Source organism: Mus caroli, unplaced genomic scaffold, assembly GCF_978045245.1.
Source record: "Mus caroli unplaced genomic scaffold, Mus_caroli_1 scaffold_14, whole genome shotgun sequence".
NCBI lineage: Eukaryota > Metazoa > Chordata > Mammalia > Rodentia > Muridae > Mus > Mus caroli.
The window spans coordinates 101,623,868-101,649,278 of record NW_028227269.1 but is presented as its reverse complement, the minus strand read 5'-3'; the positions used below and the strand labels follow the sequence as shown (position 1 = coordinate 101,649,278).

General features: G+C 40.6%; 1 protein-coding gene across 2 annotated transcripts in view; it reads right to left on the bottom strand.

The window, feature by feature from the left end:
• The window catches only part of Ppp4r4 (protein phosphatase 4 regulatory subunit 4), an 84,402-nt gene extending 59,195 nt beyond the window's left edge, over window positions 1-25,207 (bottom strand). For both annotated transcript variants that reach the window (XR_003838410.2, XM_021179275.3), the window contains exons 1-2: window positions 24,925-25,207; window positions 23,534-23,607 (exon numbers count right to left, since the gene is read on the bottom strand). Coding sequence is in view for 1 of the 2 variants with exons in the window: in XM_021179275.3 (XP_021034934.1) it covers window positions 23,534-23,607; window positions 24,925-25,047 (197 nt within the window). In the remaining variant the exon portion in view is untranslated. The remainder of the gene's footprint in view (window positions 1-23,533; window positions 23,608-24,924) is intronic.
• Between the last annotated feature and the right edge of the window lie 204 nt (window positions 25,208-25,411).

Here is a 25,411-nt window from a genome sequence, read left to right as displayed (position 1 = left end):
GAATTCCTGTTTATATGCATGTCATTAAGTGTTAACAATCTTACTAATACTTCAAAATTCTATTATATTTGTATCTGTAATCTGTTTGCTATACTTTATAAAATATGTAAATAATATAAATGCATTATGATAAAATAGTAAAATAATAATCACAGCAACAATTAAAATAACATAGGTTAAAAACACAATTTTGCATACACTGTAATGACTTGTATAGACTGGTTCCATTAATTGCAAGAAACTTCTAAAAGATACACTCAATTCTCTAACAGGCTACTAGGACTTTTTGGTATAACATGTATTGAGGCTTTTTTCCCCCAAAATAACCTTGGTGGTATTCTAGAGGCCTAAATACTTTTGGAAAGTATTAAAATTCTTCTGGAAAAGAATTCCATGAACTACGAACACTTCTTTCAAGTATAGCCTGAGCAACACAAGTTCTGTAAGCATGTCAAGTATGGAGTAAAATCACGCATGTGCTGAACAGCCACCAAACGCATTAAATGCTGATGGCAAACATTAAGTTACATATTTTTAATAAATTAAAATTATTCTTACTTATATTCAAATATAACTTTGGTCATCTGAAGGGGAATGGACCCGAGGGCTCATATATTTGAATACTTGGTCCCCACTTGATGAGGCTATTTGGGAAAGATGTGGCGTTGTTGGAGAAGGTGTGTCACTGGAAGTGGGCTTTGAGTTTCAAAAGAGTCACTCTGAGTCTCCCTCTGCCTCACGGTTGTGTTTCAAGAAGTAAGCTCTCAGCTATGGTTCCAGTGCCATGTCTACCTGCCTGCCCACATGCTCCCCACCATTATGGTGATGAACTCTAAGCCTCTGAACCTGGAAACTCTTTGGTAGTGTTTTATCATAGCAACAGAAAAGTAACTGCAAGAGTTATTCATGGCTTTATGAAATGTACGTGAGCTTTAACTATAAGGCATTCAAGTCATTTTTAGGTAATATTTTTGTTTCTTCAGAATTGTGCAGGTCGGTCGTAAGAAGCACAGTCTCGTTGTGAATGAAGCTGCCCCACCGTGTAGCAAGTCTTGGCCTGAGGCAGCACTGCAGACTATGAAAAACATGGTGTCGCAATCATCTTACTGTTCTTAAGAAAGAAAAGAGTCACATGAAGTAGGGAACTATGCTAACCTAGGAAGATAGCTAGAAGGTGGGAACTAAAGGTCAAAAAAAGGACTTGTCCCAGGTTGCAAGGTAATGCCTAAAAATAAACCTACATCCTAACCCTGGAGGTGTTAGGAGTATTCTTAATTTTTAGAAGGATCCTGAGATAAAAAGATCATCCTAGATTATCTAGATCTAGAAACATGAGTGGACAAAAAGCTACTCAGGACAGGAGAAGGAATCTGACCACAGAAATAGAGATGGGACAGATGTCACAGGCCAGGGAATGCTGACACTCACTAGAGTGTCACACTTAAAAGGCCAAAAATGGATGCATCCGTAGAATTCCACCAATGTCTTGATTTGGGGCTTCTGGTCAACAGAACTACGAAAACAGTATACCTTGTTTCATGTTACCAGGTTTCTGATAATGTATTATATCAGCCACATAAGCAAATACACTACTGTGTGACATAGGTGTGAGTATTGGCCCATATGTTTGAACACTTGGACCTCAAAAGGCAAAAGATTCCATGATCTACACTACAGAAGGTAGTGAAAAAGTAACTGTAACTTTCTATTTGTCTACAAAAGAAAATTAAGAAAATGCATACAATACAAAAAGATCATAGGTCATCACTAATTATGAAAACATAGAACTGAGATGATAGAACTCAGCAAAAAGTTGAAAAATGACTCAGCTAGAAAAGATGTGAATGAAACAATCAATGCCAAAGAAAACAAGGGGAATTTAAATATAAAAAGGAAAACTGATGTGAGAAGAGTGACGCTGAAGAAGAACAATGAAAATACCTCCTGCTGGAAGAGTCCAAGGACAAACACCAACCAAGCAAGGGTTTTCTTTTGTTTGTTGTTTTTTGTTTTTTGTTTTTTCGAAACAGGGTTTCTCTGTGTTGCCCTGGCTGTCCTGGAACTCACTCTGTAGACCAGGCTGGCCTCGAACTCAGAAATCCGCCTGCCTCTGCCTCCTGAGTGCTGGGATTAAAGGCGTGTGCCATCACTGCCCGGCTAAGGGCTTTCATTTTTAAGTTAAACATGTTTTAATAATGGCTGTAGAGGTTTGAAAATCAATGGCCCTCATAGGCAAGTATATCTGAATGCTTAGCCACAAGAAAGTGGTACTATTTGAAAATAATAGGTATGACCTTCTTGGAAGAAGTGTCACTAGAGGTGAGTTTTAAGGTCGTCAGGCTCAGGGTGTGTGTGTGTGTGTGTGTGTGTGTGTGTGTGTGTGTTGTCTTTGTCTCTGTCTGTCTGTCTCTCTCTTTCTTCCTACCTACCTACCTACCTATGGATCAGTATGTAGCTTTAACTACTTCTCTAGCACCACAGCTGCCTGCCATCATGCTCCCTGCCATGATGATAATGAGCTAAGCCTCTGAAATTGTAAGCCAGCCCCAATTAAAAGTTTTCTTTTATAAGAGTTGCTTTGGTCACGGTGTCTCCTCACAGTAACGTAACACTGGCTAAGACACTGGCACTGGGCCTAGACAAGACTGGCCCCACCAACAAAGAGCTGTGGGTGAGAAGGGGCTCTCAGGGCCCCACCCACCACTTACTGCTCGACTACTGGCAGCTAACATTCTGATCTTGCTGAGGCCTAAGGACTTGATTTCTCACAAGCACCCAGTGATTCTGCTGCTGTGGTAGATTTTTTTTTAAATAAAAATTAATAATTTTAGAAAGTGTATTGGTTAGTTTTTTGTCAACTTGACACAAACTAGAATTGTCTGGGGAAAGAACCCTCCAATGAGGAAAAGCCTCCATCAGGTTGCCTGTACTTTGGTCACAGTCAGGATAAACATATCACATGTGGCTAATACTTATCTGCACTACCACCACTGAAGGGACCCAGAACAATATTCTATGTAAAAAAAAAAATTACTTAATGCAGCACATACAATCTTTAAATAATTATATGATTATCCTTACCCTCTTTGTTTAAACAAATTACATTTCCAAGACTTCGAACCCTCCAACTTTCTATTGAAAGCCAAGCATGAAGCTATTCCCGGGATACAAACAATTCACTCTAAGCCACTTGGCAACCTTTTTCTCAAACACTGAAAAGAACTGGGTTAATCATCTCACTTATACACCAGAGGTTAAAAAGGAAAGAGGAGAAAATATAAGACTAAATAAATGGATTTAGGACAGCTAGCTTTCAAATTCTAAATTAGTGTTACTAATTATTTGCTTCCCCCTGGGAGATACGCCTATTTTAAAATGCCTTTTTGATGATACATCAAGCCAAGCATTTGTTACTACAATAAAATTTGGTTGTCAATGCTGCCACTCCCTCTGCCCCTCTGCTGTGATAGTAAACACTATTCAGGGGACTATGTGACCAACTGGTAATTGCCAACCTCCTCTAGTTAAGGGTGTTTGGCCTGGATCTTGTACTTCCCCATGTGTGGCCCATAGACACATGGTAAATGCTTGTTTATTTGCCTCTACTTCACACCAGCATTCCACTTCTGTTGTCAAAAGCTAGATCTTATTACCTCGTCCAGAACCTTGAATCTGTGAGCCTTTGACTTTGCTTTTTTTTTTTCCAAGAATAATACCAATTCCACTCTCATTACAATTCCAATCCCTCAGCTCTGGACTCTCCAGTTTCTAACATTAACATTCCCCCCTGTTTTCCTTCTGCTGTGTCAACCTTACCTTCACAACTATTTGTTCCTTTCACCAAAAGCATTATTTCTTTGCTGCTTCCTTCACCAATAACAAGATAAAATAATGTCTGGTATACTACATGCCAGACCTGTGCTAATAAAAAACACCTGACTTACTTCACAGTGGCTAATTCTCACAACAGTCTCAACAAGTAGTTAGATAATATGGGCTGCATCCTATTTTCTCTTTAGAAAGATAAAGGTTCTAAAGCTATATACATCCTGTTCAACTCAAAATATATGCTGTCAATCACTATACTACACACTACACAGCCTCTGTTATGTTTGAATGTGTGGATGTGCACCAGCTCATGTTAGGACCCCCAGTCCCCAGATGGGATGCTACTTGGGGAGGCTTCAGAACACTTAAGAGATGGAGTCATGGTGGCATATGTAGAACACTAGGGGGCAGTATTTTAGGGTTCTGGTCTAGCTCTCTCTGCTCACATCTGCTACTATGGCATAGCATGCCATGAGTCCCTGCCCACACACACCCATGTCCACAAATGAAGCCACCCACCACTCTACCTCCTCCATCATCCCTGTGAACCATGAGTCAAATTCTTCCTTCACTCAGTCACTTCTATGAGATGTTTGTCAGAGCCACAAGAAAAGTAAGTAATACAAGCTAAATGGGTAACCAAGATCAAGCCTTTCCTGTCACTTTATTCACCCACTCTGGCTCCTAACCTAAGCATACAGTCCACTACTGTGGAACAATACACAAAGTGATAATCAATTTGAGACAGTCAAGGAAGGAAGGTTGATATGTGTATGTATATATGTCTGAGCAAGGAGGAAAGAACACGGTAGCATGTACCTATAACCTCAAGTAACAGAGAGAATGAGAAAGATAGATGTTCAAGGCTAACCTGGGCTATACAATGAGACTCTATCAAAAAAAAAAAAAAAAAAAAGAAAAGAAAAAGAAAGGGAAGGAAGGAAGACAGAAAGGAGGGAGGGAGAAGGGAAAATCAAAAAGATTATCTCTAGTGTCTCAAACTAGGCTACATGCTCTAGTTTATGCAACCCTTGTTCAATCCCATCAAGTGACAATAGGCCAAGACAGAAATAGGGATGTAGCTCAATGGCAGAATGTCTGCCTAACTTATAAGGAACCCTGGATTTGATCCCCAGCAATTACAATGAATCTATACTTTATGAAACTATATTCTTAAAAATATTGTCACTGCTGTGGTACATCACTCCAAACATTTAAAAGCTCAAAATTCACTGAGAAGACAGGTTCCCATGATAAGAATATTGACTGCACAGCATAAAGTTCTCTCTTTTCCTGGCCTGAACAATCTACATAGTCTACTTAATCCTAAACCAGTTACTGAAGAGAGAAGTAAAGTAGATGGTACCCCCAAAAGATAGGATGACATGTCACTACTGTATCTGAGAACCTCACTCAGTTACTATTTGACAAAGCTTGGTGGCCTGTGTTCCCTACAGAGCTAAGGAGACATTGCAGTGGCTCTCACTCACGCTCAAACACAGCTCAGAGATCACTGACGCTGGGTTTGAATTTATGAGGAAGTGGGTGTCAAACAGGCCTTGCTTCGAGATCATGATAAGAACAAAACTCCATATAGTTGTTTCTTTATTCATCAAAATCAACATTAAATCTTCAAAACATTGTCTTAAAAGATTTATAAAGGGGCTGGAGAGATGGCTCAGCAGTTAAGAGCACTGACTGCTCTTCTAAAGATCCTGAGTTCAAATCCCAGCAACCACATGGTGGTTCACAACCATCTGTAACTCTGAGATCTGATGCTCTCTAATGGTGTGTCTGAAGACAGTTACAGTGTACTTACATATAATAAATAAATAAATCTTTAAAAAAAAAGAAATTTTATTACATTTGAAATGTAATTTCTTTACATCTTGTCTAATAAAAAAGATTTATAAAGTCAAAGAACCATAAAACCTGATTATAATCATTACCATATATCTTTTAAGATAATTAATGCAAGTATGAAAAAATTAACATTGAAGGCCTTGCTTACTATAAAGTACTACCATACAGTATTTCATTAATCTTTACATTGCAGAAGAAGTGTATTTCTATAGTTTAAAATTGCGTAGACTTAGACTCAGGGAGGAGGCAATAGCTTGCTCAAAGTTATCAACTAGTAAAAATTACAGAAAGATTTCAACCTACAATTTCTTATTTAGCAAATCTCCTCAGATCACAGTTCCATAACAAGAAACAGATTAACAGTCAACAATAAAAAAAGAAAGAAATTAGGGAAGAGAGGAAGGAAAAAAAGGAAGGAAGGAAATCAAACAAGCAAGCAAGATTGCTCTCCGGGCTGGAGATGTAGCTCACAGGGGAAGGACTTGCCTAGCGCCCTGAGTTTGATCCTCATTGCCACAGAAAAAAGGAATCTCTAAGTTGATGCTGCCACAAGAGCTGTCCGATGGCTTATTTGATGACATCAATGCTAGTAAAAATTACTTTACTGATGATCCCTGATATGTGCCCTCTGCTATCAAATGCTACATTTGCAGGGAGCAGAGGTTGTGTTTGCTGTACAGGGCCACCATCCTCAGCTTTATTAAACATTAAACAGCTTCCAGCTGTCGATGGCCTCCAACTACCGAAAATTGAGCTGGTTCTCTATCATCATCTTTTTACAGAGGCACAAAACAGCTGTCTGACTCTCAAACATACATCTTGGAATTAGCTTCCCTCTCCTCACACTGCACAGCAAACCTCACAACACTCTACAGCAGGATGAAATCTCCACTTGCCCTGGAATAGAACTAACTTTTAAAATACAAGTATACCTGAGGTATCATTAAATTTTATTTTTATGTAATTTACTTTGAATTTTTTCCATTTTGTAATTCCATATTAAGATTATTTTTAGTGTTAGCATTGATGTTTTATTAGATATAGACATAAAATAAGTACTGTAAAATTTTTGTTTTATATATATGTGTGTGTGTGAGCGTATGTGTGTGTGTGTGTCTGTATTAATAATCACACACACAAACATGCACTTGTATATAGCCAGTCACAATTTAAAATGTATTCCTATTGGTGAGCATACAGGCAGAAAAGTATAATAATGAAGTTCAAAGTTTTGCAGAGTAAATGGGAAATCGTGAAGGACTGCTTTCAGCCCAGAGCTGCAGAGGTGGAGCTGAAAGGCATAAAGGTATGCAAAATATGAAGGTTCTGGAAGCTCCATTCCCTGGTAGGTTTTTTAAAGAACCGTATGATTTCCTCATTAACTAAAAACTTTGGAAAGAAAATCCTTTCAAAATGCTTCTAAAACATATTTTGGATATGTCATGGCACAGCAGGAGGGATAGATGAACCAAGATGATTTAAGAGAGAAGCTCAGACTGGGAAATAAAATGGCAAGCAACACTTGGAAGACAGAGACATGAAGTCTGGCATCTGTAAGAAGCAGGTGATAAGTAGCTACTGCAGGAAAAGGAAAAGACCCGATTACTGAACCTTCAGAAAACAAGTGGGCTGATGGGGTCAATCTTGCAGGAGGTATTTATCCAAAACTGTTCTCCATCCTGCAGCACAATCTAATAATCACCTTTGTCAGGCAGCAGTTAGTGGCTGGGCACTTCAGAGGACTGATGGGAAAGGAAGAGCATACAACTGAAATGATTTAAAACGATAGTTGGGCTTCAATAACAAGTGAACATACTTAGATTAAAAAGTGATGAATGCAATTTCACATTTGGAAGACCAGCAAGATATTCTAAAGAGGACACCTTGTAGAAGTACAATACCAGAGTTCCAGCACAGTATCTTGGCCTGAAGTTCAGTTAAAAACAAAAAAACAAAAAAACAAAAAACAAAAAAAAACCTGCAGACCAGATTTGAAAATGAGATCACGGAAAAGATGACTAAAATCCAGAGTGAACAGTATGAGCCACACAGAGAGTCCAATAACATGTAATAGTTCCTGCCTGCTCATATGACTGATACGCTGGTAAATAACACTTAAAGAGATCTTGAATCAACTAAGTCAGTGTGCAAAAGCTGAGTGGAACCATGACTCCTCCTCCGTAACGCTAATGAGACACAAAGGGACCCAAGCCTTCACGGGAGGCTTTAGGCTGGGAGTTGTTAGGTGCTGTGAAGAATGCGAATTTCCTTTACTGTGCCTATACACAAAATCATCAAAGGCAGCTACTATGGAGACCAGCAAACCCATATTTAAGAATGCACTGCTAACAATGCCCAAGTTACAGACTCAGCCTAGGTGCCCATTAGTGAATGAAAATGAAACATATGCATATATGTATGTATGTACGTACATACATACATAAAGACAAAGAAAGATAAAATTATGTCATTTGCAGGAAAATGGAAGGAAGTAGAAATCATCATCGTAGTGAAATAAAGCAACCCCACAAAGCCAGGCACTGCATGTCTTCTCTCGTGAGGGATCTAGGAGACAGGGAGACCTGAAGGTAAGAGTGAAGTTATTGGGGATATGCATTGACAAAGGAAGCAGGATAAGGAAAAGTAATAGGGAAATATCAAAGTCCATTCTATCCATGTACAGAAAACCCCTTATTTGGTAAAATCAACATGGGCTAACTTTCAAATTTTCGTACAGTCATTACTATAAGTTTCTTTTGATGGTTCTTCAAAGATTTTATTATTTTTATTTTATGTATATGTTTTCCCTGCATGTGTGCATGTATGTATACACGTGAGCAGTGCCAAAAGATGGCCTTGGATCCCCTGGCACTGGAGTTACAGACAACTATGAGCCACCATGTGGGTGCTAGGAATCAAACTAGGGTTCACTGCCAAAACAGTATGTGCTTTTAACCACAACTATCTCTCCAGCCCTTTGATTTTTTTTAAATGGCCAAAAGCTATCAGATATAGGTCAGGGAACCACTTGTTTGACAGCTTTCAAAACATTGTGCCTGGTTCCCTAAAGCTTAAGAAGTCTCTTCTGGGTCAGTTAAATGGCTCTGACAACTTAAGTGCAAGTCCCAGGACCCACATGGGAGAAGGACCCATTCCCACAAGCTGTCCTTGGACTGTCACACATGTGCTGTGACATGTGTACACATATACATGCATGGAAAATAAATGTGAAAACAATTTTAAAAAGCAGTTAGCTGAACTGTCACCACGGCAGCTGGCTGCTTTGAACACTTTGACAACTGTCCTGAGGAAATGCCACCCCAACTACAAGGAACACTTCAGCTGCTACAACAGTCCTCACTTCTGTTTCAGGAGGCTTTGAACAAGCACTCCAGACAATATGCAATGACAGTAAGGTTCAGTGAAAGAGGTGACTTACTTTACCCTGCAGCTAACCTCACTTAGAATGTCTCACAAGGGAGCACCTCCACACTGACTCATCGAAAGGCCTGTGGTCCGTGTTTATAGACCTGTGGCTGGAGTATATTTACAGCATGTGATTGGGACAAGGAACAGGCACTGTGAAGTAAGTAAGACTTACTGGTGAAAGGCTGCTCACAAGCATGCCAGGCCCGTGTGGCTATATAAAACACACTGGTCTTTTGCTTTGTTTTGTTTTGTTTTGTTTTGTTTATTTGTTTGTTTGGTGGTGGGGTGGGTTTTTGTGTTTTGTTTTGTTTTTTCGAGACAGGGTTTCTTTGTGTAGCCCTGGCTGTCCTAGAACTCACTCTGTAGACCAGGCTGGCCTCGTCTCAGAAATTCACCTGCCTCTGCCTCCCAAGGGCTAGGATTAAAGGCGTGCACCACCACTGCCTGTCTAAACATGCTGTTTTTAACTCTTTGCAGAACAATTCCTGTGGCTTCTCTTTGGTGCACTGCCCTCTGTACTGCAGCATTAGGCTCCAATAAAGGTTTGCCCAAATGGACTTTGACTGTCTGTTTGAAGTTCTACAGGTAGAACAAACTGAGCAGGTAATACCAAAAAATGAGTGAAGTCTTGACCTTTCAGCCCCAAGAATCCTGAAGCAGCAACTAAAACTTGCTACAGAATGACTTATTCATTCACACCTTAGAAGGTGGCTTAAGAGTTCCAGAGAGCAACAGGGAGCACAGACTAAGGAATGCTATAATAAAGGACTGCAGAATGAGAGAGACCACGGAGCAGAGAGGATGAAGACAGAGTTGCCAAAAGGGCATCCATAGGTCTGCCGAAGGTTAAGAAGAAAAGATACAACACCCCAAGATCAAGGGCTGCAAGACTAACAGTTGTATGCAAGAAGGCACAGGCATTCACAGCCCAAAGTAGTAAATCACTGACCTGTGCACCAAGCTTCAAGTAAGCCTCTCTGGTCTAGAAAGCTTGGAGCCATGAGTCGGTAGTTCTCAAGGCTGGAGGTCTATGGCTTGTAGGTTTGAAAGCCTGGCCTGTAAGCCTCTGGAACACAAGAGCTCAGGGATATCACACTATCTAGCTGCTCCTCTCACCTATTCATGATATCGACCCAAGAAGACCAAAGAGACCTTCAGCCAGCCATCTGTAACGTGAAAGACAGCACACAATAGGACACAATAGAATGTGGGAATGTGGGAGTTAAACAGGGGTTTAGAAATACAAAGAACCTCCCTCGTGGCCTTCACTTTGTGATGGCAAAGACAGCAACCAGGAAATTCGTTCAAAGTCATCCAACTATCAGGGTGAAAGAATAATCACCATAAAGCAAGAACCTGATTAAACAGTTATTGATTGGTCCTGTAAGACCTTTCATAAGTTCCTAAATAATTCTTCACTTCATTTCACACTTGAATACTTTCCTTAAGAAAGTCAATTTTCCTCGTAATGTTCCTCATAGTAAAGTAAGTATTTTAGGCAAGTCTACCATTTCTTTTAATAATATATAAAGTACTAATATTAAAGATAACCTATAAAAGGGGATTTTAAGCTTCACTGAGGTATAACTGACAAAATTTATATCTATTCAAGATATACAACATAGTGAGATCTTACCTCTTATAAGGTAAATTGACAGCTTACAATCATACACTCACACACACACACACACAAATACACACACAGCCATCAGGATGCTTTGAGAAATGTACAAACTGTGGAGTAGTTTATCAGAATAAAGCTAATTAACATATCTATTACCATCTATTACCTCATATATGTTCTATAACAAGGATGCAGCCGTGTTGTATAAAGACCTTTGTGCCACCAATGGACCACACAGATGACAGTGGTCCAGTAAGATCACATGGGCTATTTCTGTAGCCATTTAATTTTTACTAAGTACAGGAACAAAAACTAAATACAAAGCACGGAAAAGGAAAGAAATAGCAGAAAGTAGAGCAAAAGTCAATAAAACTGAGAACAGCAAAGCCTTAGACAAAGCTGTCATCAAAAGCTGGTTGATAAAGCTCCAGCTATACTGACCAAGGAAAAGGCAAGAAGCCACAAAACACCAACCTCAGAAATCACAGGGACTGCACTGCCAGTCACAAGCACTGAGAAAGCAGTATGGAACACCAGCATTGTATACCCCAATCTTCATAACGTAGACAAAGCACAGTAAGAACCTAAGAGACTACCAAAATCCACTGAAGAAGAAACAGACAGTGCAACCAGTCCCACATCTATTAGAGAAGTTTACAGGGTTTACTAAAAAAAAAAAAGTTTACCACTAGGTGGCTTAGTTTATAAATATCTACCCCATATTTGAGGCAAGAGCACCATTTCTATAAAACTACATCCAGAAATAGGAAGCCCCTCCTCAATATACTTTCTGAATGTTACAACAAACAAGAAGGCAAAGGACACAGGAAGGGAAAACTACAGACCATGGCCTCTCCTTAGCATGGATGAGAAGTCCTAGAGGCTAGGAGATGATTCTGTTGGGAAAGTGCTTTTTGCAAGCAAGAGGATGTGAGTTTGACCCCCAGACCAAGTAAAAGCTGGGAACAGCAGCACATGTCTGGGGAGGTGGATACAGGAGCATCTGGGGCTCCCTCTCAGCCAGCCAGTTCAGCCAAATCTACAAGGGCTTAGTGAGAGACTCTGTCTCAAAAACTAAGATGGAAAACAATTAAGAGAGATACCATCAAGCTCTGGCCTCCACGTGCAAACACACATACATACACATATATGGACATAGAGAGCAGAGAAAGGTCCTCAACAAAGCATTAAATCCAGAAACATCTAACACAATTCGTCATGATATAAGTAGGGTCTCCTGTGCATCCATATCAAAAGTCACCCCACTCCCATCATAGTCATACCAAGAGGCATCTTCCTCTACAAATGACCAAGCTGCCTTTTGGTGAATCCTTTCCCTCTTTGGAACTATGCAGTTTTCAAGCAAATATAGATCATAGTTTTTGTGCTGGCTAATTGGGGAAGGAGGCTGCATAATCCTTTCACACGGGTCTCATAAGACCATCAGAAAACACAGATATTTATATCATATCAGTAGCAAAATTACAGCTATGGAATAGAAATGAAAATAATTTTATGGCTGGGGGTTACCACAGCATGTGGAACTATATTAAAGGATTTCAGCAGTAGGAAAGTTGAGACCCACTGAACTTGATTTATCTAAAAGGAACAAAACTCAATTGAGAAAATGCTCCCCATAAGATCTGGGTATAGGATATTTTCTTAATTAGTGATTGATAAGGGAGGGCCCAGACTATTGTTGGTGGTTCCATTCCTGGGCTGGTGGTCCTGAGTTCTAGAAGAAAGTAGGCTGAGCAAGCCACGAGGAGCAAGCCAATAAGCAACACCTATTCCATGGCTTCTGCACCAGGTCCTGCCTCCAGGGCTGTTTTTACTCTGCTGTTTTTGGTCCTGCCCTCAGTGTTTTTGATGATGGACTGTTCTGTGGAACTGTGAGTGAAATAAACCCTTTCCACCCCAAACTGGTTTGGGTCACGCTGTTTCATCGCTGCAATGGACATCTGTAATAAGCAAACATATTTTATAAACAGGAATTAAAGATCTTGTGATGTTACTTTAAAGCAAATCCAGTTTATAACACATTACAGAAGAACTTCAGTGATGGGCTGGAGTGCTGGCTCGGTGGTTACAAGTATTGACTGTTCTTTCAGAGGACCTAGGTTCAATCCCTAGCACTCACACTGCAGCTCACAACCATCTGTAACTCCAGTTCCAGGACATCAAATGCCCTCTTCTGACCTCCAAGGGTACCAAGCATGCACATGGTTCACAGACATACAGGCAAGCAAAGCGCCATACCATAAAATACAAATCTCAGAGAGGATAGGAACTTCTGTGGTAGTTTTCACTCCATCAGGAGTTTAACTCCCCAGTCTTATTTTTATACTTAAAGATATAAACATCTGTATGCTACCTACAACTCATTTTGCCCCAAGTATTGCTAAAAATATAACTACAATTTGTAAAGCTCTTTAGAAAGAATTTAAAATTTAAAATTCAAACCCAATTTTTCCAGGTTAGCAAAAGAAATATCTGTGGTTTGATTGTATTCCATAATCCAATCCATAATGAAATGCAGCCACACTTTGAATTATGAATAACTACCTTAAGCATGACCTTTAATTTTATTTTTAAAATTATAATGAAAACATTTCTCCCTTTTCGTCCCTTCAAGTCTTCCCTTATGCCTTTTCCCATTCTCCTTAAAATTCATGGTCTCTTTTTCTCACTACTGTCAGTGCACACACTATTTATGTATATGTCAGTGCACACACTGTATATGTATTCCTAAGCATGACCTGCTCAGTCCATACCATGTCATTTGTATGTCTTTTCAGGGTTGACAACTTGGCACTGGACAACCCATTGTTGTGCTCTTCCCTGGGGAAGCCCACCTCTGCTGCTCCCAGCTTTCCTCAGGTGCCTAGAGCTTTTTGTGTAGAGTTGAGGCTTTTCCTATCCACTTTGGCTGAGGCTGTCCATCTTGATGGTTCACCCAACAATCATCTCTACTGGCACCACCTAGTGGTTAAAATGTGAAACTGCTGTCAATATCCTCAGAATCAAAAGGACAGGTTCTCTAAAGCTCAGTCCATCTCTTTAACACCAGGAGAACCAGGAGAAACAGCAACTGAAGGGCTTAGGTGACAGAAACAGAAGCCAAATATCTGATTTTACAATAGCAAAGTTACTTAAGCCATATTGAAGAGACATTAAGATCTATTCTTGTAGCATTTATAAACTTTAACTGAAAATGTAGCATAGCTCTAAAATGCAAAAACTCAACTCTTAAAATTTCTTCCAAAAAAAAGTAAAAAAAAAAAAATCTTGGTGACCTGTTAGGCAAAGATCTCTATAAATAAGACATAAAGAAAAACATCAATTAACCATGTCTCAACAAAATTAAAAGGTTTTACTTTTTTATTTTGTTTTGTTTTTTGTTTGTTTGATTTTCAAGACAGGGTTTCTCTGTATAGCCCTGGCTGTCCTGGAACTCACTTTGTAGACCAGGCTGGCCTCGAACTCAGAAATCTGCCTGCCTCTGCCTCCCGAGTGTTGGGATTAAGGGTGTGCGCCACCACTGCCTAGCAGGTTTTACTTTTCAAAAGGCAAGCCACCAGCTGGGAGAAATATTTGGAAAGGATCTCCAACAGTAAGCAAAGATTCGAACAGATGCATCACCAAAAAAGACTGCTTATGACTGCTTCATAAACAAACATGACCTCCACTGGCCACTGGGAAATCCAAACTATGACTATTATGAAATATCATTACACGGACTAACATGGCTTAAAATTAAAGAGACTGCTCATACAGCCTGATACATAAAATAGAATCATCACTCAAGAGCATTTGGGTATTTCATAAAAATATAAACGTAGACAACCTGGTCAGTCCACTTCTGGAACTTGCTTTATAGATCAGGCTGGCCTCTAACTTACAGAGATCAACCTGCCTCTGCATCCCAAAAGCTGGATTAAATGTATGTGTCTCCATGCCACATCACACCACATACGTCTAGATGTTTAATAGTGAGCAAGAAAAGTACACAATACACACACACACACACACACACATACACATCTGAAACAGGGTCTCATGTACCTCAACCTAACCCTTAAATTCACTACATACTTGAGGCTGTCCTTCAACTCCTGGACCTCCTGTTTTTACCTCCTACATTGTAGAATCACAACATGTACTACCATGCTCAGTTCACAGAAAGATTTGTAAATTAATGTTTACAGTCACTTAATTTTCAATACTCAAAAACTACACAAATTTCCAAAACTACCCAAAACTATCCAAAACTACCCAAACGTTCATCAACTAACAACAAAATGGCTCGCATCCATAAAGCAGGAGAATCATACGTGACCTTCAACCTCATTATACTGAATGAAGGAAACTGTACAAAAGAGAACATTATCTTCACTATTCACATCCATAAAATCCCTTACATTGAAAACCAACCTATAGTACTAAAAACCAGATGCACAATTGTCCTGAGTGGAGGAAGCACTGGGAAACAGGTAAAAAGGATGACAAGGGGATGAGGGTACAAGTGGCTTTTGTGGGTGGGTAAAATGTTTACTACCTGATCATAAAGTTTCACAGAGAAGGACAAAAGTAAATATTCACTAGACTTCTCTGAATACATACGGCTTCCTGGATGTCAATTATATGTCAATAAAGCTGTAACACGGAAAAACCTACACTTGCTCATGACTCGCTGCATTCCTTCCATTCTTCAGTACTTATCCAGGAGTTACGAAGACACGTGTGTACATTCTAGAATGAGCAAAGCTGATGGACGCCATAAAAGCCATCAGTGGTTGCCTAGGGTCAGGGAAGGGATTAACTGAAGCTGATCAACACCATAAAAGCCATCAGTGGTTGCCTAGGGTCAGGGAAGGGATTAACTGAAAAAGGACGCCAGTGTACACGGTCTATATGTTGACTGAAATGCTGGTCCCAGAAGGGATCTGCTTTACAAAATCATCAAACTATATGTTTAACTGATGTAAGGTATACCTCAGTACAGTAATTTTCATCAAACTGTAGGAGGGGTTGGATAGTGCGCCTTAGAAATCCAGAGAGAAAGGTCTCACTATACAATGCTTCTGCATGGAAATTTCCCTCTACATCAAAAGTAAAAGAAAACCCTGAAAACAGGTGATCTAAAAGGACAATTTAAAAAACAATCACCTTTTGCTGAACACACAATTCTGTATCAAGCCACTGCTGTCTACACACATTTTCTGGCATCCTTTCTCCTTTCCTACAACTTAGGTATTAGTGTTGCTACTTAGATTAGGGGTTTTCTGACCTGAGAATTAGACTGGGCTTGGGCTCAGAGCAGGGACACTGCATCACAGGGAGTGAGTGAGCCTCAGTCTCCACATACAACTGACTCGATGTTAAAAATACTTGTGAATCCAGGATGACTACTATACTATTAAAAATCTGTAAAGTTCATTTGCTTCCTAAACGATGACTTCCTTGAACACAGGTATTTGTTAGTATACCCCCGTCCATTTCTTAAGAGAAGCCTGGCATGTGAATGCTTGATAAATATTTGGTATTTCAATTTAAATTCATAAGATTCATTATAAAGTAAATACTAGCTAAGCTATAATTTGTTTCCCTTATTAACATATCTTATTGGAGGGAAGATTCCATCACAAGGCACGTGATCAAGAAGGGCATGCATAAGATATTCAACAATTCTGATGTCATTATCATGCACCAGTCTTACGAGGATAAGGCAGAAAGAGAGACTATGAGAACCTGTGCCTCAGCATTTTTTCCCTGACTCCTACTCTAATGGCCAACATGGGCCATGAGAGACTCTGCACTAACTTAAATGTCCATGGCAAAGACGTACAGATTTCAATGATTACGAGAGCTTGTTCAATTGTTTCACTGCCTTCATTTAGCCCTAATTTGACAAGTATGATTTTTATCACTGGTTATAGTAAATACTAATTCTTGATGTAAACACTAAGAAACCACTGTTAATTTCAACTTAGGGCTTCAAGCTACAGAACACAATTCCAAATATTTACTGGAAACCCAATCCTACTCTTTAGGATAAAATTCAATCCTTACCTATACCCGAAAGGTATGTACGGAGTGAAAATATATACATGTATGTAAAACTTACATATGTTTATTACAGCTACATTATAATTACATGATTTAGTTTATACTGTATTCAAATATATATAATCATTTATTTTAAATAATTCTATGATGTTTTATTATAGAAATTTCTAAGTATTTTATGAGTAGTCAATAGCTGTAGTTACAAGATGAAAACTCAGCCAGGTCTCTCATAGGAGCATCATGCTATTAAACGCCAGGCCTTTCCAATGACATTATATGGGTCACTTTTACAATGATGAAAATAGTCCATTTTTTATTTTTAAGCTTTTCAGGCAGATTCCGTGACACTGCTCTGTTTTCTGATTCACAGGGAGCACTTCCTGAAGCTTCCGTATATAGGGAAAAAGAAAGCAGATGCCTCCTGGGGTTGTCCTCAGATCAGACGACAAGGAACAGGGGATGAAAAATTATCTTCAAGTCTCTTATCCTCAGAGACCTAGAACTTTTCCAAGACAGGGAATTCATAGTTTGCCAAGAACTAAAGTCATTTGCCCTTAGCAATGGTGGAACACAAGCAGCTGCACTCCATCTATAACTCTTACTTAATAAAGAAAACAAAGGTCCCAGCCAAACAATGAATATGCAGACCCGAAACCTCTATGTAAAAGGGTAAGTGAGTCGGACATCAATTTCACAAGGGATGTAACCTCAGCAATTTTTAAAAATAGAATCTCTTGAAACCATTAAAAGTATAGGGACCTGGAGTGGAACTTCCAGACAAAAAGGCAAAGAACTCCAACACCCACTTTGCTTCTCCTTCTGAAACAAACACACAGAACATCTCACGTCCTATAACCTGAAGCTTCTGTATACAGGAAAAAAGAAAGCAGATGCCTCCTATGGTTGTCCTCAGAACAGACGACAAGGAAAGGGACAGAAACCCTTCTAACCACAGCCTAGGCAGGACAGACACCAGGTGTAAAAGCATACAGAAACTCTCCTGTAGGGAAGGAAGAGAAGCTAGCAGACATGAGAAAGTCAGGACAAAGGACAGAAACATCCAAAGCTGTTAACAGGTCATTGCTGCTGTGCTAGGAAGTTTGTTACTTTTGTTCCTTAAAAATATGCCAACTGGGATGCTTAGACACTGCTGACAGAAATAGAGACTGATAACAGCACCTCAAAAACCACTAGGCAGCTCTTTCAAGCTAGACATTGTAGTATGCTTCAACCAATTAATTCTATATTTCTAGAAAAGATAACAAAGAAATTCATGTATTTGTTAAAACACTTGTATATAATGCTTACAGCAGCATTCTGCATAAAAATCCCAAACTAGAAGCCAGGTAAATATGCAACACAGGCATCATAAGTTGTGATCACTCTTAAAAGAATAACATATAGAAATGAAAACAAACTATGAACAAACTATCTAGTGCTTCTTGAATCACTATGGATAGCTCTCTGTAATGTTGAGCAAAGAAGACTAGGCACGCATGCACACAAACACAGAGAGAGAGACAGAGACAGAGAGACAGAGACAGACAGAGACTGAGAGACAGACAGACAGAGACAGAGAGAGAGAAAGAGAGAGACAGAGAGACAGAGAGAGACAGAGACAGAGAGACAGAGAGAGAGACTTATTGTGGTACCTGTCACATACAATTCTAAGTCAGACAAACTCATCTGCGATGTCAGAAAAGCAACTACCCTCTTCAAGAGGCTGAAGAGAATGGAATGAGTCTGCAGGAGGCTACTGGCTAACCCAATAAATAATGTTCCCTTTTTTAATATGGATGCTAGCTCCTTAGCTATTTCCATGAAAATTCAACAATTTATATATTTACAACTTGTGAACATTTTTGTGTACATTCAAAGCTTGCTTTAGAGGACAAAACACACACATACACAAAATCACAAGTTGTTTAGTTCCCCTAGGGTTAAATGTTCTTCATTGTGTTAAGAGGTATATATTCCTATCACAACATGAACAAGGAAGAATGAAAAACAGAACATTACCTGACCTTCAAAAGTGTGAAGCCTGTCAAAGACAATGCATGCAAGTTAGGGAGCATAAAGGAATGCTTGCCCCTTGAGGAACGCTAGTACTAAAACTATGCGGGAGCTGAGAGGTGCTGCAACATTAGGGAAGGCCTCAAACTAGGTGCAAGATTGCATCTAGATCCTAGAATTGTAAATGCTAGACAGATCTGACAAAGAGATACTCTGAGGTGAAGAACAGCAGAGTGAGTGGAGGCCACATGGATCTAAGTGACAGTAAGAGATCAGCATTTCTGCTCCAAAAGATACAGACCTAAGTAGAAACAGCCCAAATGTCCACTCACTGATGAACAGATCAGAAAAACTTGTGGCACAATAGTCTCTCCTTACCCAAGGTATTTCTTTCTGTGTTTTGTTATTCACCCTCAATTACTATCAAGATATTAAACAGAAGAATCTAGAAATAAAAAAATCATAAATTGTAAATAACATGACATTTCTGCAAGAATGATACGATTTCTCCTTTTGCAATATCCCCCAATATATCTGTGTGTGTGTGTGTGTGTGTGTGTGTGTGTGTGTGTGTGTGTGTGTGTGTATGTTTCTTAGTAATGGCCAAATCACAGGGCTAGTGGTGCTGGCAACTTAGAAATGCCAGAAAGAAGCCATAAAGTACTTCCTTTAAGTGAGAAAGAAGGTGAACTTCTCAACAAGGAGAAAAAGAAAAGAAGAAGAAAAGCTGGATACTAGAACTGCTAAAACATGGTAGAATAGAAAGTTCTATAAAATGGTAAAGAAAGAAAACAAGATTTGAGACTATTTTGCTTATCTAATCTCAAACTACAAGACTTATGGCCATAGTGCATGCGACATGCCTAATAACAATGGAAAATGTGTTAAATATCAGGACTCGATACTCTGAAATTTCAGCATTCTCTAGGGGGTCCTGAAACATATGTTCTGTAGATAGCAGAGAACTACCATATGCCCAAGCAATAGAACACTATTTACTAATAAAAAGAAATATAATAATGGTGATCTACCATGAACCTTGGATATATTTTTCCAGTAAAAGAAATGAAATGCAGAGGCCACATCATATACCATTCCATTTCAAGGAATGCCAGAAGAAGTAGGGCCATGGGGACAGAGAGCAGATTTTTTTTAAGAAGTCTTTTTTTTAAAAGATCTATTTATTTATTATATGTAAGTACACTGTAGCTGTCCTCAGATACTCCAGAAGAGGGCATCAGATTTTGTTACGGACGGTTGTGAGCCACCATGTGGTTGCTGGGATTTGAACTCGGGACCTTCAGAAGAACAGTCAGCACTCTTAACCACTGAGCCATCTCGCCAGCCCCAGAGAGCAGATTCTTAAGTAGCTCCCAGAGCTGGAAGGAATCAGACATGAGATGGAGCTACAGGCCTTATAGGGAGATACGAACATTCTAAAATTGATAGTGGCTTTAGTTGTACAGTTCTGTGAATACATGAAAAATACTAACTGTTCACTTTAAAAGAAATCATATGAAACACAGGTCAGTAAAGCCATTTTAAAAAGTGAGGAATAAACAGGATTATCACAATGCATAGCCAAGGGAGTCACATCTACCAGGTATTTTAAATGCCTTAAGGGTCTAGGATTATAATCCTAGGAAACATTTGGAGATGTCTAAGTGAGATTTTACTCAGAGAATATACAGGATGCATACTTAAGACTCTTCTCTAATAAAAGTATTCACATATTTTTGAGTACATTCCTGAAATACATGCCAAAATCACACAGAAGAGAGAGGACAGGAAAAGGATGCTGTGACTACTGAGAAAGTTGCTTTGCCTTGCTGCTAAATGCCACAGATGGGTCTATCAGCATCATGTTTATGCAAAGCTCACAGTCATCTGTGTTAAATCTTCACGCATCCTAATCTTATAAACTTCCTGCTAAAATGACAATGATAACTGACCTGTCATACTTTCAGACAGTGCATTCATTTGTCATAGGATATTGGATTCAATTTCAGTGCTATGAGAACCTCCATTAATGTTACTTAGCCTACTGATGCTTACACATTTGGCTGAATTATAATTTAGCATTATTAACATATTTAGCATTATTAACATTCCAAGAATGGGGGGATGAAAGATGGCTCTGTGGATAAGAGTATGTGCTGTTCTTGCAAAGGACTGGGGCCCCAGTTCCAAGGGATTGAATCCCTTCTTCAGGCACTGACTGCACGTGGTGTGCAGACACACATACAGGAAAAACATTCATATGCATAAAATAAATATTTTAAAGGATTCTAAAGTTTGAATACAGTAAGAGAACTAAAGAACCAAAATCTAACACACAAAAGTAGAAACTACACATGTCCAACACTAGGAAAGGTAACGCACTCAGAATTGAACCTGAAAATCATCTCCACAGGAAAAATACAGAAATCTGGTGTCTAGAATATTGAGAACAATTTTTTAAAAGAATAAATTATTTAAAATAAAAAGCTCATTCTAAGAGAACAGATAAAAGGAAAGCTTTAACAAAGACCGTTTGAATACATCTATGAGACAACCCAGTCTCTTCCCCTGAATCGTGGAGAAAGAATCCTTCAGGCAGTCCTGCCATAACCCCTCTAGAGACCCGCCAGAAAAAGAAACTCCACCTTCCCCCAGGAGGTGGTAAGAGGGCAGCAATACAAAAGAAGAACTTAGTGGGATAGCCCACACACAAGCAAACTAGTGTTCCCCTTTCTAAGCACCTCGCTAGTCTCCTTACAGGTAGGTAAGCCATAAGAAACTAAAGAAGATTGATCTCTTTTTAAACTCTCTTCTCTGAAAAGGAGGTGGGGGTAGGGGGAAATTTGAACTTTGTAAAGTTCTAGAACTAAGGGAAACATACATTCTATAACTGAATAAAAGAAAAACAACTTAGTTGTCTCTAACCAACAATAAAAGCAAAGTGAAAACCTGAAAAAGAAATAGGTTATCATTGACATCTAGAATGAGGTGTCTGCTGTCAGCTTAAGTAGAGCAAGGCTCTCTCTTTCCTGACACTAAGCCAGGGGTTGCACTACAAGGAAACAAAGCATGCCATAGGAATAGCAAGACCTGTTTTATGATCATTAACTGCTCCATATCAAGAGAAATTTACTCAATATTCTTCAACTGTCTGTTCATTTGCACAAGAAGATTTATGGTGAAAGCCAATTGACAGGAAAGGACTCACTATGAAGCACCAGCTGCCCTGGTATTCCCTGCGTAGCCCAGGCTGTCTTTGAACACCCAGCAATTCTTCTGCATCAGCTTTGGGATTACAGGTGTACCCACCAAGCCCACCTTCACTTTGTTTTGTCTGCTTGCTTGCTTTTGCTCGTGTGTTTATCTGTTGGTTTATCCATTTGGTTTGGGTTTTGTTTGGTATAATTATCAAAGACCATGATCAGGAGAGTCCAAATGGAAAGTACACTGATACACAGTAAGAACAGAAACTCAAGGTGCCACCAGGATGAATACTGAAGGAAAGTCCTGAAGAGAGGATGAGGGTGAAGTTCTGTGGTAAACACTTTGAGTAACACAGACAAGGCCCTGAATCTGAGGAAGAGGGGGAAGAATCTTAAGGAATTTTTTATATAATCATTCAATGAATACCATGGGACTGGAAATATGATCTCTAATCTATAATCAAGAACAGAATAAGAAGATAGACAGCAGCTGAAGCTAGTAAGGCAGACCTAAACAAAGGAGACGGACTTTGTAGGAGGTAGCACCAGTCTTCAAAACCTGATTCCAAACAGTGATCGCAAAGACTAATTTCCCAAAAGAAAAGAAAATTAGATATACATATATATATATATATATATATATATATATATATATACACACACACATACACACACACAGAGGTGAAAATAATTCTTAAATATATACAAAATGCCTAGAAAATTTTCTATTTCTGAAGACTTTTCATCAATATATTTACTCTTTAAAATGATTCAAATCATTTGTATTACTGTGTTTATACATATCTGCATAATATAAGCTGATTCTAGCAATGTACTGAAGTCCCCCGCCCCGCCGCTCCCAGCACCCAAATGGAGACCTTTGTGACTGAAGTAATGTAGAATCATCAGACGCATATATAGCGACAACATAACCACTTGTCTCAAGCTATTCTGTAGAGCCCACGAGATGGCCTGAAACTTAGAGAGTAGAGTCAACTTAATTTTAAAAAAAGAAATAAAAGGAACTTGCAAGCAATATAAAGCTCACATTACAAAAGTAATATAAACTATATTCTGAGCAAAAATTCATGTTTTTTAATTTTTTCTATATAGTATTGCATACAATATTCATTCTCTACAATAAACTTAAAAATTTAATCACTGGGTACCTTTAAATCTTATCTATCCTTACTGACTCGTGCACGAGCATACTTGGAAAGTAATTTCAAAAGGATGATTCAATTCCAACCATTAGCTGTTCTGCAGTTCCTCCTCCAGGCAATGTTCTTTAAATTAGATATGTTATTTGATTCCAGTTCTGAGATCCATAAGCCCAAACCTAACGTAATTCATAACATAATTGTGATGTGTGCAAAAAAGTACTGTGTTCAAGGGGAACAGTGAGTCTGAACACCCTCAGCAATTGAAACATGACATTTCAGAAACAGCTCATGTTTGCCCAACAGGCAAAGGGCAGCAATTTGCAAGAAAGAGTAAGACCTACCTGAGCAGATAAACAGCCCTGTCAATATCACTGAGGTCTTCATCAACAGTCAGTCTTTCTATTTCTTCTGGTGTCTGTCAAGCATAAAATGCAAATTAGGCACACAAACATTTGGTCACTGTTGGCTCCCAAAGACCCTTGAAGACCCTATGGGTAAAAATTCACAATTATAGCAATGACAACTAGTCCGGAATCTGAGGATTCTTCTACACTATATTAAACACAGATCTCCAGTTGAGTGCTGAGAGGGGGGACTGTCTGTACTCTTCTGCCTTATAGACTGTAGGGCCTCAATGGAATCAACTTCATTACACATACATACCACATGTGAACATATTTACCTATATAGTCACATATTTTTGTCTTCAACACAGTACCCCAAGCCGCTACAACGTTTTCCACACCGGGAAATGCGTTAAAGAGGAGTTGAATAAAACAGAAAAGACAAGCTATGTAGCTCCTGTTGGGAACCGAATGAGCTCAGACGGAAAGGAAATCAAAGGCTCTAGAAAGGTAATGAAGAACTGGCCAGGAGGGTAGGGAAGGGGCCCATAAACTAGGTTTGCCATCTGTGAGGATGAGGGTTGAAACCCCACAGGCTGGAAAGATGACTCTGCGGGGTTGGGGAGCGAGTTGAGGTAGGGGGAAAAACAGGTTGACTCCCCTCAAGGGGGCTGGGGAGCAGGGTCCCGCCTACAGTCCTGGAGGACCTGGGAGGAAAAGGATGCATGGTGACTCAGGATGGGAGGAAAGGGTTGAGGAGAAGCTTTGAAACCCTAAACTAGGGCGACTCTGGGAAGGGTGCCTCTCCTTGGAAGGTGAAGGAGGCCATGCTGCACGGGGAGACCCAAGCTTGATCTTATGCAGAGGTGGGGGTAGGACCGTGAAAGGATGGGACCTGAGACGTCCCGGCGAGAGATGGAACTAGGGCTGTCTGAAACCCAGGATGGGCCAGCGACCAGAACCTGGGACAGCACCACGGGCTGAGGAGCTGGCTGCGGAGGCTGGCCCCGAGAACAGCGGCTTGGCCGTTCGTGGGGGAGGCCGGAGCGGGGTGGGGCGCAGGGCTGGCCGCAGTCGGGGGACCCGGCTGATTCCAGTCAGTCAGGGGCAGGTTGATTTCAGTTCGGAGACTGGGCTGGCCGTAGTCTAGGGACCCAGCTGGCTCCAGTCAGAGGAAGGGACTAGCCTCAGTCAGGAGGCAGGGCTAGCTCTAGTCAGGGTAAGGGACTGGTTCCAGTCAGGGGTCAGGGACAGGCCGACCCTTGGCTGCGGCAGGGAATGAAGCTCTGAAGCGGCTGCGGTGACAGGGCGACTGGCGCTGGAGCGCCGAGGGGCAGTCAGTCGGACGGCGGGCAGCCCTGAGGGGAGCGTCTCTCGGTCCCGCGCACCTTGAGGCTCCGGCGGACCGGCCTCTCGATGATGGTGAGCTCCTGCAGGTCTTCCATGTAGCCAAACAGGCTGTTCTGCCCGAAATCCATCGCGACGCCGGCGTCGGGCGGCGGCGGATGCATGGACCGCCGAGGGGCTCCCTCGCCGGCCCGCCCGAGCGGCCCCGGGATGCCGGACGCGCGCAGCCCCGCGCCGCCCACCAGAAGGACTCTCTGGTCCCGCTCTCGGCCGCCGGGAAGCAGAGCCAGAGGCCGCAGGCGACGAGAACACGAGCGCGGCGGGAGCCGGGGAGCAGCGCACCGAGGGGGCGGGGCGGGTGGAGGGGGCGGGGCGCGCGGAGGGGGCGGGGCCAGAACAGGGAGCCGCCTCAGCGGCCGCCTCGGTCCCGCCCCCGCCCGGGGTTTGCGCGCGCGGTAGGACGCAACTGCCGCGCAACGACGCTCCCTGGTCGGGCTCCCTGGGCCCTCGCCCCACCCTAATGGGGCG